Source organism: Mirounga angustirostris, unplaced genomic scaffold, assembly GCF_029215605.1.
Source record: "Mirounga angustirostris isolate CCGP_5_RB_7025 unplaced genomic scaffold, mMirAng1.0.hap1 SCAF_15, whole genome shotgun sequence".
Lineage (NCBI taxonomy): Eukaryota > Metazoa > Chordata > Mammalia > Carnivora > Phocidae > Mirounga > Mirounga angustirostris.
In genome coordinates, this window is record NW_026991723.1 from 55,995,918 (window position 1) to 56,013,055 (window position 17,138).

Sequence of the window (17,138 nt, forward strand, 5' to 3'; positions counted from 1 at the left end):
ATAAGATTAGATTAGTGTGTAAGAAAAAAAACTACCACGTGACTACTTTTCTATCCTGTTTTTCAAGTTAAGAATGGCCAGAAAAAGGTGATCACTCATATTTCTTTAGCTTATCCAATTTTTACTTATTGTTAAATAATTCAAAGAGTTGCAAATTGTACAATATTTGTGAAGAAATAGACAACACATATCTCAGAGTAAACTTTATTAAAGTTACTTTTCCAGAAAATATATTCAGTAAATACAGTAATACAGCCACAAACTTGGCCTCATACGCCTTTGAAATTTTAAAGTAATCTTCAATGATGTTGATCAGGAAATTCTTTCATTGGTGGAATTACTTCTCCAGTCTCCAGAATTGTATCACCCTAAAAAAACAAAGATGGATTAGTAGAAAAATCTTTGTCTGCAATGATGATAGTTCCACTTGATCAGATCGCACATGGAAAATCTAGTTCAGTTCTGGCATTCACATTTTGAAAGGGACTTAGACAAAGTAGAAGCTGTCTAAAGATGTAATATTCAGAATCTAAAGGTATAAGTGAAGGAAGTATAAGGGGAAGTTTCACTCAAAATGTCCAGAAGGGGCATGAAAGTGGTTTTCATAAAGTGATAAAAAGATAATGTTTATTTTGCATGGCCCCAAGAAATAGGAAAAGCCCTAAAAGAAGTTACAGGGAAACATCTTCAGTCCAACCAGCAACTGAATGTGTTAGGCAATCACGTTTACCACTTGGCTCAGATGTGAGAGACAGAATGCAAACTTTGGGTAGCTGATTTAGGTTATCTTTTCAAACCTAGATACAATATGTGTGGTAGAAAGGGCATGGGCTTTGGAGCCAGAACCAAGAGGTGAGAATCCTAGAACCTTCACTAAGAAGCTGTATTATTTTAGGCAAATTACTTAGCTTTAGTTTCATCTGTGTGTTTAAGAGAGCAGATTTTGTGAGCCTAACAGTCCATGAATGACGGTAGAGTAGAATTATCCCCATCCCCACACTTGCCATTCCCTGACCCCAGTAGTGTTCAGGACTGTTATCTGATGAAGAAATAAACTTTTATTATGTTTAAGCCATTATACATTTGGGGGGTAATTCGTTACTCAGTTGGCATTACCCTAACATAGCAATTAATACTCTATAAAGTGGTACTAATGCCACTGTAATGAAAATCGAACCAATGGCACTGGCTTCACAGTGGAGGCAAGGTAACTGACACTGGAGGCTAAAAGATGGGGCAGCAGTAACTTGGAAAGAGTGAGGTTCTAGGAGAAGTAGCTGAAAAAAAAAATTGTAGTATCTGTTTGACTACTACTAGCTGCCTTGGGAATGTACTTTTAAGAAACATAAGCTCAGGTAGGAAGAGGCTGATTTAAGAGGAGAAATAAAAATGGAAAGAAGAAAAAAATGCAGGACCTTGCAGTATTGGCAAATCACGTTGCTTCTGGTTCTTTAAATACTAAGAGTTAACAATGAAGAGATCCTGAGATACAGAAGCCCAATAAAACTCAAAGGGACTCTGTCCCATGGCAAAGATCAGACTGATCTTGAACCAGTTTTTCTAATGTCTTTCACATAACTGACACAGAGTTAGAGGCAGCTGCATGAGTACAAAGAAATGAGAGAACTTGGTAACTACACAAAGCATAGATGCATATGGGACTGACTAGAAGCAAACAGACTCCCATCAAGTATTTTTCTTTCCTAACTACCAACTGTTGTGGAAACTAGATGGTCAAAGAAACCAAACATACGCGACAAAAGCCTATGAATGTCTGAACTTAAAACAACCTCTGGCACTCGGGCGCCCGGGGGCCTGTCGTTAAGCGTCTGCCTCCGGCTCAGGTCACGATCCCAGGGTCCTGGGATAGAGCCCCGCATCGGGCTCCCCAGTCAGCGGGAAGCCTGCTTCTCCCTCTCCGACTCCCCCTGCTTGTTTTCCCTCTCTCGCTGTGTCTCTCTGTGTCAAAAAATAAAATCTTTTTAAAAAAATAAAAAACAACCTCTGGCACTCAACCTATGAGAAGGAGGCAAATTTTAAACGCTATACAACCCTAAGAAGGGCATGCTTCCCGTACCCATTTTAGAAGTGGTCTAGGTTGAAAATGGAAAACAAAACAAAACAAAACAAAAAACCAAAAACTCTGGACAAAGCCAGGGGCCAGGAAGAACAATGAACAAAGGTATTCCAGAAAACAAAATCAGTGCCCATGCAGGTCACTTACAGCACACGGGGGTTAGGAATCTTTGTATCTGACCACTAGGATTTAAGAATTGCCAAGAACTAATAACTGAATTCCACCACTGAGCAATGGGTGTGTTTGGGGGTGGTGTGGGGGAGACAAGGCATGCAGTTAACTGGCCTTCTTAATTCACTGATCCTCAGATCCCAAGAGAAGTCACATCATTGTACAGCAGCCACACTACTGTACAATATCTGGATGTCCTACATTTGGGGCTGGTTGCAGTGAAGGATGGGACTCTGGGATTTCTCCCTAGGGAAGGAACTGTGTTATATGTGTGGGGAGAAGGAAGCAAAGAGCTATTTGGTAATTAGAAGGATGGACTGTGGCACAGACTCCAGGCATGGTAGGCTGGGAAATATAAAAGAAGCACATAGATATGTGGGACAACGACAATGGGTTCTGGCCAACAGGATCTGAAGAGAAGTGATATAAGCTAGTTCCAAGTTCAGACCTTAAAATCCTCCTGAGATGTCCATCCCTCTCTTTCCCTTAACATGATCTTTGGAAGCCTCATATTCTAGATGGTGTAACTGTAAGATTGTGGAGAAAACCTGACGTGTATCAGTCTATGATGTCAATAAGAAACAGACCTTTGTTTTGTTAAGCCACTGAGGCCTGAGGGTTTGTTACTGCCTATCCTAATATATGTACAAATGAGCATTCTTCAGGTCCTCACAGGGGAAGCTTCTTAAAGGGTCAATGGCACAGAAACAGAACCACAGTGGCAAAAAAGTAAAATAAAATACAGAACTAGGCGAAATGCTATGGAATCACTGTGGTCTTCTAAAGAGAGCCTCACCCTTCCTTTCCTTTGAACAGCAACAGCAAAATAAAGTGATAAATATGTCAATGGAAGATTAAATAAATTACCCAACTGGTGAAACCAGTAACATAGTTTCCTATTCTGAGACTACATAGGCCCTGACACACATTAATTATACACAACAAAATATAGAAGAAATCTCCTATTTCCTAAAGCTGAGTTTCAACTGAAGGATTAGTTAATTTTGGTGGTTCACCCTTAAATTCCCTTCTGTTGCAGACGATTATGGATTATTGTGACTATGTCATTTGATTGAAGCAAGAGCCAACATTGAGTTCTGTTTTTTAAAATTACAGAACTTAGAGATTGATGGTAGTTCATTATCTATGACTAGAAATTGGACAAGAACATAATCTGCATTTTGTTATGCTTTAAACAAGAACCTTACAAAACCAGTAAAAACACCAACTGATGACTAAGTAATCTTTTAATGCTTTAAAGACTCAATTTTAAATTAGGATAATAGCTTACATAGTCACACCACAAAACTTAAAGTACACATTAACAGGATTTTAAATTCACAGGTGGAGAGGTTAAGGTCAAACTGCCATAAGAAATGGCAGTTTGGAATAATAACAGAGGAATTCAGTTGCTGTTACTATGCTCAAGTGTCTGCTCAGGCTAGTGCCCTAAGTCCTTAACCCTACATGAAACAGGGTACCAGTGAAAAACTGTTGGTATCTTCAATTCACTTTAGGACTACAAAGGTTATACAAGTTTTACAGCCAGCTTCAAAAGAAATATGCCCACCTCCCATTTTCAACTGTAGCTGCTGCCTCACAATATTTCCTATTTTTTTTTATAAGAATATACAAAACAGGTACTTACAATGACAGTGAGGAGAAAGGAGCACTTTAATGATCACTTAGGGAGGTAAAGGAGGGAGAAAACTAATAAAAGAAAAATCAGATATATTAAGACTTACTGGGAATATTCTGGGCTTCCTTTCAACAATGGCATATGGTTTTGCCTGCAATAAAAGTAATGCTCTGTTAATTATGGTTTTAGAGTTTCTTCTAAAATAAAATAGATCATATCCCAAATTTTTAACTAAGCCCCAAACTTTCACCAAATTCCAGACTGAAACATTTAACTCAAGATCTTCACTTGGCTATCTCTACTAGTCATCTCAAATTTAACCAGGTCCAACTTTTAACATCCCCCAGCCCCAAACAGTTCCTTACTGTAGCAAATGGCACTTTCATTCTCCTAGTTACAAAGGCCAAAAACCTGGATTCCTCAGCAGATCCTGTTGGTTCTATCTTGAGATTATATCATGAATCCAACCGTTTCTCACCACCTAGTACTACTACCCTTGTTCAAGCCTCTATCATTTTTTTTTTTTAACCTGTTAGTGTCCTGGCATCCACACATGCCTTCTTAGTCTATTCTCCACACAGCAGAGGTGAGTGATTCTAAGATGGACCACGCCTCTGCTCAAAGTTTCATAACTCTTAGAGCAAAGGCCAAAGTCCTTGCTATGATCTCTAAGACCCTACACAATCTGGCCCTTGGCCACCTCTCTGATCTTCTCTCTTTCTCTGTATTGTAGCCACAGTGGTTCCTTTACTATTAGTCTAATCAGTTGGGCCAACTTGTGCCTCAGGGCCCTTATATGTAATAATAATTCCTCTACCTGAAATGCTCTTCTAGATATCTGCTTGATCCATATCATCATTTCATTTATGTTTCTCTTCAAACAGCACTTCCCCAGAGAGACCTAGTCTTTTACCCTGTTTAGTTTTCCTTCCATAGATTATCACTTCCTGTAACATTATATGCCTCTTTATTGCCAGTCTCCAAGACTAAAATAAACACTTCATGAGGGCAGAGACTCAATCTGCTTTGCTTACTGCTATATCCCTGTGTTTAGAACAGTGCCTTGCACACGAGGTGCTAAAAATATTTGTTAAATAAATGTATTTATTAAGCATATACATCTGCACAAGATACCACATGAACAAAATTTTATTAAAAGAGATTGGCATACTGTAAGACTCGAACTGGAGCCAAAAGCAGGAGATAAAGCCAGAATACAATGTAAATACATTAATATGTCTCTCAGTACTGGGACCAGCGGCAAGAAGACACTGAAATGTCCTTAGAAAGACTGTAAAATTCAATTGGTCAGTAAAGGTGTTAGCTGAAGCAAACTGGCTACAACATTAATGAGGATGCAGACCTACCCCAAACCAGAGAAAAAGTAAGGGAAGGGAAAGGCTTTGGAAACTCTATTGACACAAACCTTTAATTACATCCATCTGTGGCTTAGGAAAAATCACCTGGAAGTATGACTTCCTCGGATAAACAACTATATTAAAGTCTTGGATTGTCAAACCAGTAACTGCACCTTATTAAATCTGCTTCTCTTAGAAGGTAAGTGTCTTTTCAATCCTAGAAAAATTTAGTTAAATGCAGATATAACAGAGATTAAACCTAGAGAATAAATGTATGTCAAATTTAGTAAGTTCTTAAAACACTGGGATAATCCATATATTCTGTTATTTAGAGCATTTGTAATGTTTAAGGTAATCAATCTGGCTATTAGAGGTTCTAAAAGATTAGTTTTAGGATTCTAGTTACAATGCATAATTGATTTAGGCTTGTGATTATAAGTTTAAAAAGATTTTTCTTCTTAGGGTCATTAATTTGCTCCATAAATACTTAAAAATAAAATTAAAATATAAATATAAAATGTATAAATGCAGCTTAAAACATGAGAGAATATGATTGTTTGTAAGTGGAATTGTTTTAGGAGAGTTCAACTTGAATTAATCCAAAGACAATAAGAACAAAGGAGACTGTTTATATTTTACTAGATGTGTAAGTAGTTTAACAGAATTTTGAAAACTGAATATAAAGAATTAGGAAAAAAGGTTTTTAAAATTGAAACTAACAAAATGAATTTAAATTTATATTCCAGGTAACTGTGAACAGTTCTTCTGCACGTAAAAACCACTCTTGGATGTTAAAAAAAACTTGCACTGACAGTAGTAATATATTTTTCTCCTCTAGAGTCTTGCATGTTAAGATAGTAAAAAAATAACAGACATATGATGATATGAAATGGCCTGTGGACTTGCAGGTGAACATAAATATAAAATTTTGTTTAAGTCTATCAACAAGAGAAACAAACTATACTCTGACCCTTAGACATATAAATTGTTACCCCTTTTAATGGTTGCGGAAAGATTTTCTGTTTGTTTATGAAGTGAAAACACTATACTTCAATTCTAATGCCTACTAGCCTCCACTAATTTCATATTTCTAACACATAAGACAAGCCATGTCCACTTGGACATCCCCAAAACATGTTGACAGCACACGCTCCTACACAAATTGACCTTTCCAAAACCCTACTTACAACTTCCAAGGCTAGAAATTTTAGAGTCATAAATACCTCTGAATTTTGCTTTCATCCCCAACTTGAGCTGTCTTCCTTAAATAATGTCTTCTGTCTTCACTTTTCTTTTCCATTCCTGCTATCTTCACCCTAACCAGATTCTCATCAGCTAACATCTACTAAACTGCAACAGCCTCTAGCTGATCTACCTACCTGATGTCAGTACTTTCCTCCCTCCAATTACCCCATCATATGAACGTTTATGTTTTCCTAAATATAGCACTTTTATCAACTCACTCACCTGCTGAAAAATGGAAAGCTTTCCATTGCCTACCAGATAAGGTTCAACCTCCTCTGCCTAGTTTTCAAGACCTTCCATTAAATGGTCCCAGCCCACTGGGCCAAAAGACCTGCAATTCTAGTCACCTCCTCAGTCTTGGGTAGGTATGATATGCACATTACTGACTCCTTACTTTTCCTCCTAGCTGGAATAACTTTTCTCCTCCATACTCTTACCTAAATCATACCCATCTTCCAACTTTACTACAAACTCCAGGAATTTTATCTTGCGTATTCTTTCCAGAGCAATAAAGGAAGATGACATACTAGGCACTCCATAATTTATTGATGAACAAACATAATCTCCTTAGTGAAGAACAATAATGGTGTCAGCAGCCAGAATTTTAAAAAGACCATGCAATAAAGAGAGAACAAGTTATGTTAAAGGGAATTTTCTGAAAACACCAATTATTTATTTCACACTCCTTTCAACAAGCTAACAGAAAGCAAACCTCAATTGGATTATCTACAATTTGTTTAGGGAGTCCCTAACTTCTGTTTTATCTTGAAATAATTTTAAACCTACAAAAAGTTGCAAGAATTATAAAAATAATTTTTTTACTGAATCACTTTAGGAAACTGCAGACTGGTTTATTACTTTAGTATTTCCTACAAATAAGAACAATATTCTTAAAATAATCACAATACAGCCATCAAGATCAGGAAATTGATCTGTTTCATTACTGATACAATACTACCTTCTAGCTAGTCTAAAGAACCTATTTAAATGTTACCAAGTGTCTCGGTAATTGTCCGGAATTCTGAGAAAATCCCCTCTTACATGACTTGTTCCTCATTGTGTAGGCTCTAAAATTCTGAATGCCAATGCCATCTTTATTCTTTTAACTAAACAGATAATGCCATTAATCAAGAATTGCATTTAGCTGACATGCCTCTTTAAGTTCTCTTCAATCTAGAACAAATTTTCAGTCATTCCTTAACTTTCATGATCTTGACGCTTTTGAAGGTAACAAGCCATTTACTATGCAGAAAAGTCCCTTGTTTGGTTTGTCTTATGCTTCCTTATGATTAGATTCAGGTTATGCGTTTTGGAAGGGAATAACACAAAATTGATGCTGTTTTCTTACTGCACCTATCAAGTAGTACACAATTTCAGTTTGTCCCATTATTGGTATGTATTTAAGTATGTATTAAGTATTTAAGTATGTATTAAGTAAGTATTTTATGTTAATTTAGATTTCTTGATGGTGTCTACCAGGTTTCTCCACTACAATTACTGCTTTTCCCTTTGTATCAAATAAGTATGCTGAAGTTCGGTATTTTGAGATTAATTTTAGCAACTTTTGCTATTCCTTGACTAAAAAAAATGTTACTCTGATGATTCTCAAGTGGTGGCTTTTCTAATTGTATCAGTCCTTGTCTATTATTTAGCAATCCACTGTACAAAAAAGCGCTGTCTCTTCTAACCATTTATTAATTGTTTATATCCATATGGACTTCTGCATTTGCATTTTATTCAGTTGGCTATAATCTATAACTATCATTAGTTATTTTGATGCTCAAATTGTCCCAAAGGGAGTCCTCTCAAGCTGACTGTGTCCTTTTGGTAGATCTACAACATTCTTTGAACACTTCTTTACTTTCTGGCACAACAGAATTGGCCATTTCTCCAGAGAGCTTTGGATCCTTTCAGTGGAGAATTGGGTAAGACTAGGCTGCTAGATATGCTAATTACCATGCAGTGGCACTGCTCCCAGGTCTGTCGGTGGACAGACCTAGACTATCCACATTTACAGCTATATAGAATTCTGTATCAATACATATTAAAAACCATGAGTTCATACCAATAATTCCAATTCCATTCCAGTACAAGTTTTTCTGTCTTTCCATGTGTGCAACTCCCTTTTCTGACAATGAGAATTCTGGGTTCTGCTATCATCGATACATGTACTTACTTGATCAATCTTCCTATATGTAACCAATCTCCTGTCACTACCATAACACGCCAGTATAAATAACCTCACCTCATTCAGGTCCTGATATCTTACTATAGATTGCCACCTCCATCATTGCCCCATCATTGCCCCAAACCACCCTTCTTGCAGATGTCCTCCTCCCCTTGCTCAGGTTCCAATATTCTACCCCAGGTTACTACCACTGCTTCTCTCCAAACAGGTATACTCACCAACTCCCCTCCACTCCAACTTCCCCCTCTCCCTGAGACCTAATATCCTCCCTGGGTACCAGAATGCCCTCTTCAATCTGTTTGGGTTACGATACTCCATGCTGGGCAGCCGCCACTGCTCTCCCTTCTATACCATTCCCTCAAATGCACTCCTTCCTCATATTGCCTTCGATCCAACACCAGACTATCCCTTGGCTTTAAAATATGGCAACTGCCTCAGTTCAATCACCACACACAAGATCTTTCCAAGACAAAGTTCAAGCTTTTGGACATCCTGGATTCTAAAGAAAGAAAATGGTGAAAAATCAAGACAGAATGAAGGAAAGGGAAATGGGATGATGATAAAGACAACCTTTGTCTAATTTGAATTTATCTTGTATCTCTGCTCAAAGAAAGGAGCAGAAATTCTTTGCTCCCTTCCTATTTAGAACCCCAAGTTTACACTAGTATTATTAGGTCAACTTCATTCTGATCATTTAAACATTGTTTTTAGGAGAAAATGTATTTCAAGTTGTAATCAACTAATATAAAGATTAATTTTTTTGAAAAACTGCACTTTACTTAAGTTTCATTAAACCTTTTACTTAACTACTTTATTCAAAGTAGTTCAAAATCAGTTATAAGTGGCAGATTATTTCCACCAAATAAAGCAGGGTAAGGCATGCCCACAAAATTAGGAAATAATTTTGTACGACATTAAAAATAAATTCTGCAAAATACATACTTAAAACATACTTACATTCACGTGATATTTGATATAATAATGAATAATCCAGGCAGGTATAAGTACATGAGTAAAAGCAAAGATACTGTGTCGGTATGCCTTATAAATCTGGGGGGAAAAGAAACATAAACAGATATACCTTTTTTTATGTCTGTGGCAGAAAAAAAGCATCAATGATATAATAATGTCGTGATTATTTTAAAATGTCTACCTGCTACATACTTCCTTACAGCCTGTAACTAATCTCACCCATTCAAATATTTTTATTAAACATAGGACCAGTGGCGCCTGGGTGGCTCAGTCGTTAAGCATCTCCCTTTGGCTTAGGTCATGATCCCAGGGTCCTGGGGGATCGAGCCCCACATGGGGCTCCCTGCTCAGCGGGAGGCCTGCTTCTCCCTCTCCCACTCCCCCTGCTTGTGTTCTCTCTCTCGCTGTGTCTCTCTCTGTCAAATAAATAAATAAAATCTTAAAAAAAAATAAACAAAGGACCTGCTAGGGGATACCTACAGAGTTCAGAGCAAACAAGGTTTAAGACAAGTAACATTTTGCAAAGCTACAGTAAGGTATTCATAGATATATATAAATATTTTAAAGACTTCTAAAAATATCCTTATTATAAGTTTACTAAAGACAAACATGGCATAAATAATGAAAGAATAATTTTAATCAATTTAATTAGCGTAATCAAACCTACAGAATTTTTCAGGAACAGTCAACCCCCTAATTTATCAATTTCAATACCCACAATCAACATCTAGGTATAAGGCAGACAACCTTGAGCACACCAAAGCTCGAAAAAGAATGTTTTACATACTGGGATAGGGGTGTTCCAAGCTTACTTTGAGATGCTTTCAGCACACTATTTTAAAAGAGAAAGGCAAAATAGAACTGAAAATGGAACTTTTCCGAGGCAGCCAATTTGACTGAAACACATCTATCTAGGATAACTAGATTCTAGGTGTTATAGTATATATGATTATGGAAGAAAAATTAACTCAAAGTAACGAAAAACAGACTAAAATACTTATTTACTTCCTTACATCACTGGCTGATGGGTGGGATGTCAACTTTCAACCAGAAGCTGCCAAAATCAACAAGTAATGTCAGGGATACAAAAGGTAAGACGAGGGTTGAGTTAGAGTTTAATTTTACCACTCTAAATAAGTATCTAATACCACTTTCCCAGAAAAATTTGCACAAGACTAGGTAGCACAGTCAGAAAGTAGATCCACTTGGATCTCAGTGTGAACTCCTTCAATTCCTCGCTCTGTGACCACGGATAAATCACTCAATTTTTGTAGGTCTCCTTTTCCACACATTTAAAATAAGGATTAGGAGTAGTTTCTACCTTACAGAAGTAAAGAATTAAATAAAGTAACACATGTCAAACCCTCAGCAAAATGCCGGGCAGAAAATAAGTACTCAAGTGTTGCTTAATAGTATTACCATTATTATTAGCCAATGTCACAGCTTATTGAAAACAATTCTGAGATACAGTGTTCATCACTTAAATTGATGTAATTTAATGACCTCAAGAAAATGTCCAGAGACCCTGAAAATAAATAAAGGGTGATCTTAATAATAATCAATAAATGAGTGATTTTCTGTAGTGTAAAGTCTAGAAATGCACTTTTAAACTAAACTGTGTTAAAAGAACATAGTGGTAGTTCAGAAAGGTGGCTCTTGAATATAACTCATTAAGGAAAGGAATAAGACCCTATCTTTTTCATGGTGATCACATGCGGCTGTACAACCAATTAGAGACCCCCGTGTCTTCTGGTAGTTGGGTGTAGTGTTATTCTCTATAACCTCAACCTTTTTTTTTTTTTTAAAGATTTTATTTATTTATTTGCGAGAGAGAGAATGAGAGACAGAGCATGAGAGGGGGAGGGTCAGAGGGAGAAGCAGACTCCCCGCTGAGCAGGGAGCCCGATGTGGGACTCGATCCCGGGACTCCAGGACCATGACCTGAGCCGAAGGCAGTCGCTTAACCAACTGAGCCACCCAGGCGCCCCTATAACCTCAACCTTAAAAAGCAGACAGGTGTCCTTAAATACTAAAATCACAGATTTTTCACTCAAATGAATTCTTCTATCATTCTGTAAAACCTAAGCAAAGATTCGCCTCCTTCTCATCACACTTGACAGCAAAAAGGTAGACTCTCCCAAAGCCATACTTGTTCCTTAACTCCAGAGCTCTCCTGGGACAAGATAGCGTCCCTTCTAAATCTAAGTCTCGCTTGAACCCGGCTCTCCCTCAGGGAACTACCGGGACTTGCGGGCCCAGCGATGTCAGTCCTTGGTGTGACTGCAATTAGCAGGCATCCAGCATCCCGGCCGGGGGTGCGACGGCGAGCGCGCATCAGGGCGAGGGAGGCCCGCCACTCACCACGTTCTTCCAGGGGGTCTGGTCCCGCAAAAACTTGTTCCAGAATCTCTCCATAGGCCACACCCGCTGCGGGGGCAGCACCGGCTCCCGGGAGCTCAGCTCCTGGTCTTTTAGCCATCGCCTTCTCAGCTGTTGGAGCTGCTGCAGCCGCAGTTTCTCGTCTGGCGTGTAGCCCGACATGTTGCCGCTGGTACCGAGACCGGACACGGCGCGTCCCCGATCAGGGTCTTGTCACTTGCGCGCGGCCCCGCTTCCGAGGCGACCTTGCGAGGACGCCCGGGAGCGGCGCGCCGTTACGACGTCATTCAGGTCCTGCCTCCGCACCGGCTGCAATCTCTGCGTAGCGCTGGGCTTGCGCAGTCTTCATCCGCGCAGCTCAGCCGGGAGTGGGTGGGGGCGCGTTTTAGTTGTGGGAGAAGGGGGGAGAGTGACGGAAAGAAGAAGACCCGAGAGGGCAGAGGGTAGAGTGGTGTGCTGGGACCTGGAAGGATGAGAATATGTGATCCAGTGAATGTGATGTCCCAAGGCAAATTCTTCACCTCCCTCTCCCGCCTGGGTACTCCTCTTCCCAGGACCTAGGGAGTGTGGAGAACGGTACTTCTAAGTCTAAATCCCAGCTGTGTCAGTGACTGATAAAGTGACCTTGGGCAGTCTCAGTCAGTTCCTTCTTCTGTACTGCGGAGGCTAAAAGAGTAGCTTAATAGCTAACAGAATTGGACACATTCATGCTTTGACCCAGCAATCCCACGTCGAGGATTATATCCAAAAGATGTAGTGCTAAAAATATGAAAAGAATGTGCATGAATATTCATTGCTGTACAATAAAATACTGGAAATTAGCCCCAAATTCCTCAATAGTGGACCGGTTGAATAAATTATGGTACAATAACGCAATGAAGTGCTCTATATTACAACCGTGGAATGATCTCTAGAATATATTGTTAAGTGAAAAAAAACTAAGTGAAGAGAAGTGCATATAGTATGCTACCTTTTATCCAAAAAGAGAAGAGTGGTAGTAATACTAAATATATATATATGTTTGCTTAAATTTTAAAAATAAAAGGAAGCAAACTATTGCTTTGTTTTAAAATGTTACCAACTGGGGGAAAAAGGGAGTAAGATAGAGGAAACAGGGATAGAAGCTAGGCATCTCTGAATATATCCTATGTAACAGATTTTACTCTAGAACCACGTAAACATTTTATATTATTATAAAACAAAATTAAATTTACAAAATCTCTAAAAATCAAAAGTAAAAACACATGAATCTAACTGATCTGCTAAGTGGCATAACCCCCCAAACACACACCATTTCAAGTAAATTTAATCCATCAAATTATTGTTCATCTATATAGAAAGAGATACCTCGAAGACAAAGGAACTGCCAAAAAAAATTTTTTTTTAACTGTTTTAGGTAATTATATTTTTGGAAATGGTGGTAATATTAATCTGACACTGAAAATAAACATTTATGTTGGAATTTTTGTAATGGGAGAAAGATACAAATGTAAACTGTATGAGTTTAAGTAAAAACTCTGAAGTCCTGAATTTGAATCAAAAGACTCAGTAAAAATTCATGATGTATTTTATCTTTAAATATATTTATCATTTTATCTTAGCTCTGCTCATTGAAATGGCCTAAAAATAATGGCCAATCCAGTAACCATGAACATCTCTAGCTCCTAGATTGTGATTTCTAAATACCATTTTCCATTAGAAGGAGCCAGGACTCCTGGGAACAGCAGTTCTCAAACATTTTGCTTCTCAAATTTCTTCAAACTCTTAAAAACTGGGGCTCCTGGGTGGCTCAGTCGTTAAGCCTCTGCCTTCGGTTCAGGTCATGATCCCAGGGTCCTGGGATCGAGCCCCACACTGAGCCCCACATCGAGCCCCACATCAGGCTCCCTGCTCCGCGGGAAGCCTGCTTCTCCCTCTCCCGCTCCCCCTGCTTGTGTTCCCTCTCTCGCTGTGTCTCTCTCTGTCAATAAATAAAATCTTTTAAAAATAAAATAAAAAAATAATAAACTCTTAAAAACTGTTGAGGACCCCAAGGAGCTTTTGTGTGTATGGGTTATACCTATTGATGTTTACTGCATTATAAATTAAAACTGATTTTAAAATAACAAAATATCCATTAACAAAAATTATTTAGTGAGAAGAGTGCCATTGTTTTACATTTTTGTAAATCTCTTTAACATCTGGCCTAATAAATGACAGCATATTTTTTAAAACCTCTTCTACATTTAGTCATAATATCCTACACCAGGTAGCCCTTGGGAAACTCTATATTCATTTGGGAGAGACTGAAAATTAAAAAGGGAAAATAGCATCTTAGTATGAAAATCATTTTGGCCTCACAGACCCCATGAAAGCATCACAGGGATCCCCCAATCACACTTTGAGAACCATTGCCTTAGAGAAATAGCTAATCCCAGGTCTGAGTGAAGAAATATAAAAGAAACCAGGAACATCTTGTCTTAGCAGGAAGCAGGGAAATTTCTAAAGACAGGCTCATGTCAAAAGGATTCAGGAGCCAACTTAAATAGACTTCCTCTGGTCAAAGATAAAAGAATTTGAGCATCAATAAATATAATGACTTCAGTGGAATGAAAAATATCAAATAGATTCACAAATAGATTCAAAATATCAAATAGGGGCACCTGGGTGGTTCAGTCGGTTGAGAGTCTGCCTTCGGCTCCAGAATCCTGGGATTGAACCCCGCATATGGCTCCCTGCTTGGTGGGGAGTCTGCTTTTCCCTCTCCCTCTGCCCCTCCCCACCATTCATGCTCTCTCCCACTCTCTCTCAAATAAATAAATAAAATCTTAAAAAAAACAGATTCACATACATGAGTTCATAATGATTTAAAAAAACTCATTGGTCATTTTTGGATGGTATTAGGGAACCAACTCATTATTTTGAAAACTGTTAAGTGAAGGGGAAAAATCAAGCATTTTTCTGGCATCTGTATATAAATTGCATCTTGGAGTAACAAGATAGTTGGTGAAGGAAAATTTAATCAAAGAAGCATAAAAACAGAGTAAAAGAAGAAGGGATGGCTGAAGTAGAATATCACTATTCTGCAGCCATTAGTTTGTTAATGAATCAATACAGTGATCATCAAAAGCTGCTGACGTCTTAGTGGGTAGAGCATGGGATTCTCAATCTCAGGGTCGTGAGTTCAAATTCCACATTTGGACATGGAGCCTACTTGCAAAAAAAAGAAGAAAAAAGCTGCTGGTGTCCCAAAGAGAACATGTGCGCCTCCTGGTGGAAGACAGCCTCACTGCCTGTAAAGTGTCCTTGCCAAACAAAAAATCGAACTGAATCTGATCAAGTTTCTAGATCTAACTACTCATTTAAAGGAAATACAGAGACAGACTCCTCTAACTCCTATACAATACCAAAATGATACATTCAGAAAAATCCGTATCATCGAAACTTTGGACAAGTGACTCTGTTTCTTGAACAAAAATATACTGAAGGGGAAGACAAAATGAGAGAGGGAGAGAAAGAGAACCCATAGATAAAGAGATGATAACTCAACAGTAAGAAAATGAACAAGAAGTGTAACAAATGGGTCAAAGACCTTAACAGACACCTCACTAAAGAAGATAAACAGGGGCGCCTGGGTGGTTTAGTCGGTTAAGCATCTATCTGCCTTTGACTCAGGTCATGATCTCAGGGTCTTGGGATGGAGCCATGGGTCAGGGTCCCCACTCAGCAGGGTGTCTCCTTGCCTCTCTGCCTTTCCCCCTGCTTGTGCTCTCTCTCAAATAAATAAATAAAATCTTTAAACAAAGAAGTTATACAGGTGGCAAGTAAGCATATGAAAACATGCTCCAGATCATATGTCATCAGGGAAATGCAAATTAGAACAATGAGATACCATTATACAACTTAGAAGGGCCAAAATCTGGGATCCTGACAACACCAAATGCTGATGAGAATGTGGAGCAATAGAAACTCTCATACATTGTTGATGGGAATGCAAAATACTACAGTCACTTTGGAAGACTGTTTGGCAGTTTCTTACAAAACTAAACATACTCTTCCTATATGATCCAGCAATCACACTTCTTGGTATTTAAGGAAAGGCGTTGAAAACTTATGTCCACACAAAACCCATATACGGATGTTTATAGCAGCTTTATTCATAACTGCCCAAATTTGGAAGCAACCAAGATGTCCTTCTGTAGGTGAATGGATAAACTGTGGTATCTCCAGACAATAGAATATTATTCAGCATTAAAAAGAAATGAGATACCAATCAATGAAAAGACATGAAAGAGCCCTAAATGCATATTATTAGGAAAGAAGCCAATCTGAGAAGGTTGCATACTGTGTGACTCACACTATATGACATTCTGGAAAAGCCAAAACTATGGAGGCAATGAAAAGATCAGTGGTTGTCGGGCCAGGGGGCAGGGGGTGGTGTATGAATAGGCAGAACACAGAGGATTTTTAGGGCAGCGAAAATATTCTGTGTGATATTTTAATGATGGATATATGTTATTATACATTTGCCCAAACCCATTGAATGTACAACACCAAGACTGAACCCTAAAGTAAACTATGGACTTCGGGTGATTATGGTGTGTCAATGTAGGTTCATCCTTGGTAAAAAAAAATATATATATATAATAATAATAAAAATAAAATAAAGTACTATTCTGGTGAGGGATGTTGATAATGGAGGAGGCTATGCATATGTGAGAGAGAGCAGGGGGTATGTGGAAAATCTCTGTACCTTTTTCTCAGTACTATTGTAAACCTAAAACTTAAGCAATCAGGTCTTTTTAAAATGAGAGACAATGAGGGAAATCTGAACACTACCTTGATCTTTTATGATATTAAGGAATAATTGTTATTTTTTACATGATGATATTGTGGTAATATTTTTAAAGAGGAGTTCTTATCTCTTAGAAATACCCTCTGAAATATTTATGGGTGGGAGGGTATAATGCCTGGAATTTACTTCTAAATAATTGGAGAGGGAGGAAAGAGGTTTGAAGGAAATAAGATTAGTAATGAGTTGGTAATTGTTGATGCTAATAGGTAAATGCGGGGAATTATACTCCTCTCATATACTATTTTGTATATGTTTGAAGTTCTTCCAAATAAAAA

General features: G+C 38.2%; 1 protein-coding gene across 2 annotated transcripts; it reads right to left on the reverse strand.

Annotated features, from left to right (window-relative positions):
* Window positions 1-190: 190 nt before the first annotated feature.
* On the reverse strand, window positions 191-12,327 carry NDUFB6 (NADH:ubiquinone oxidoreductase subunit B6). 2 transcript variants are annotated; one of them, XM_045882521.2, is made up of 4 exons: window positions 12,012-12,320; window positions 9,636-9,728; window positions 3,994-4,038; window positions 191-368 (listed from the first exon to the last, which is right to left on the reverse strand). In XM_045882521.2, the coding sequence occupies exons 1-4, from the start codon at window positions 12,189-12,191 to the stop codon at window positions 300-302; spliced, it is 387 nt and encodes a 128-aa protein (XP_045738477.1). In that variant the 5' UTR covers window positions 12,192-12,320; the 3' UTR covers window positions 191-299. The 2 variants fall into 2 exon arrangements, with proteins under 2 accessions (XP_045738477.1, XP_045738478.1); XM_045882522.3 differs by lacking the exon at window positions 9,636-9,728 and having other exon boundaries at window positions 12,012-12,327.
* Window positions 12,328-17,138: the final 4,811 nt, after the last annotated feature.

What these genes read in the sequence shown, in the direction of transcription:
- NDUFB6 (XM_045882521.2), bottom strand. Translation starts at nt 12,191, where the DNA reads ATGTCGGGCTACACGCCAGACGAGAAACTGCGGCTGCAGCAGCTCCAA. An exon ending in AGACCCCCTGGAAGAACGTG is followed by an intron (nt 9,729 to 12,011) that starts GTGAGTGGCGGG and finishes TTTTCCCCCCAG; the next exon opens with ATTTATAAGGCATACCGACA. An exon ending in ATATCAAATATCACGTGAAT is followed by an intron (nt 4,039 to 9,635) that starts GTAAGTATGTTT and finishes CTTTTATTGCAG; the next exon opens with GCAAAACCATATGCCATTGT.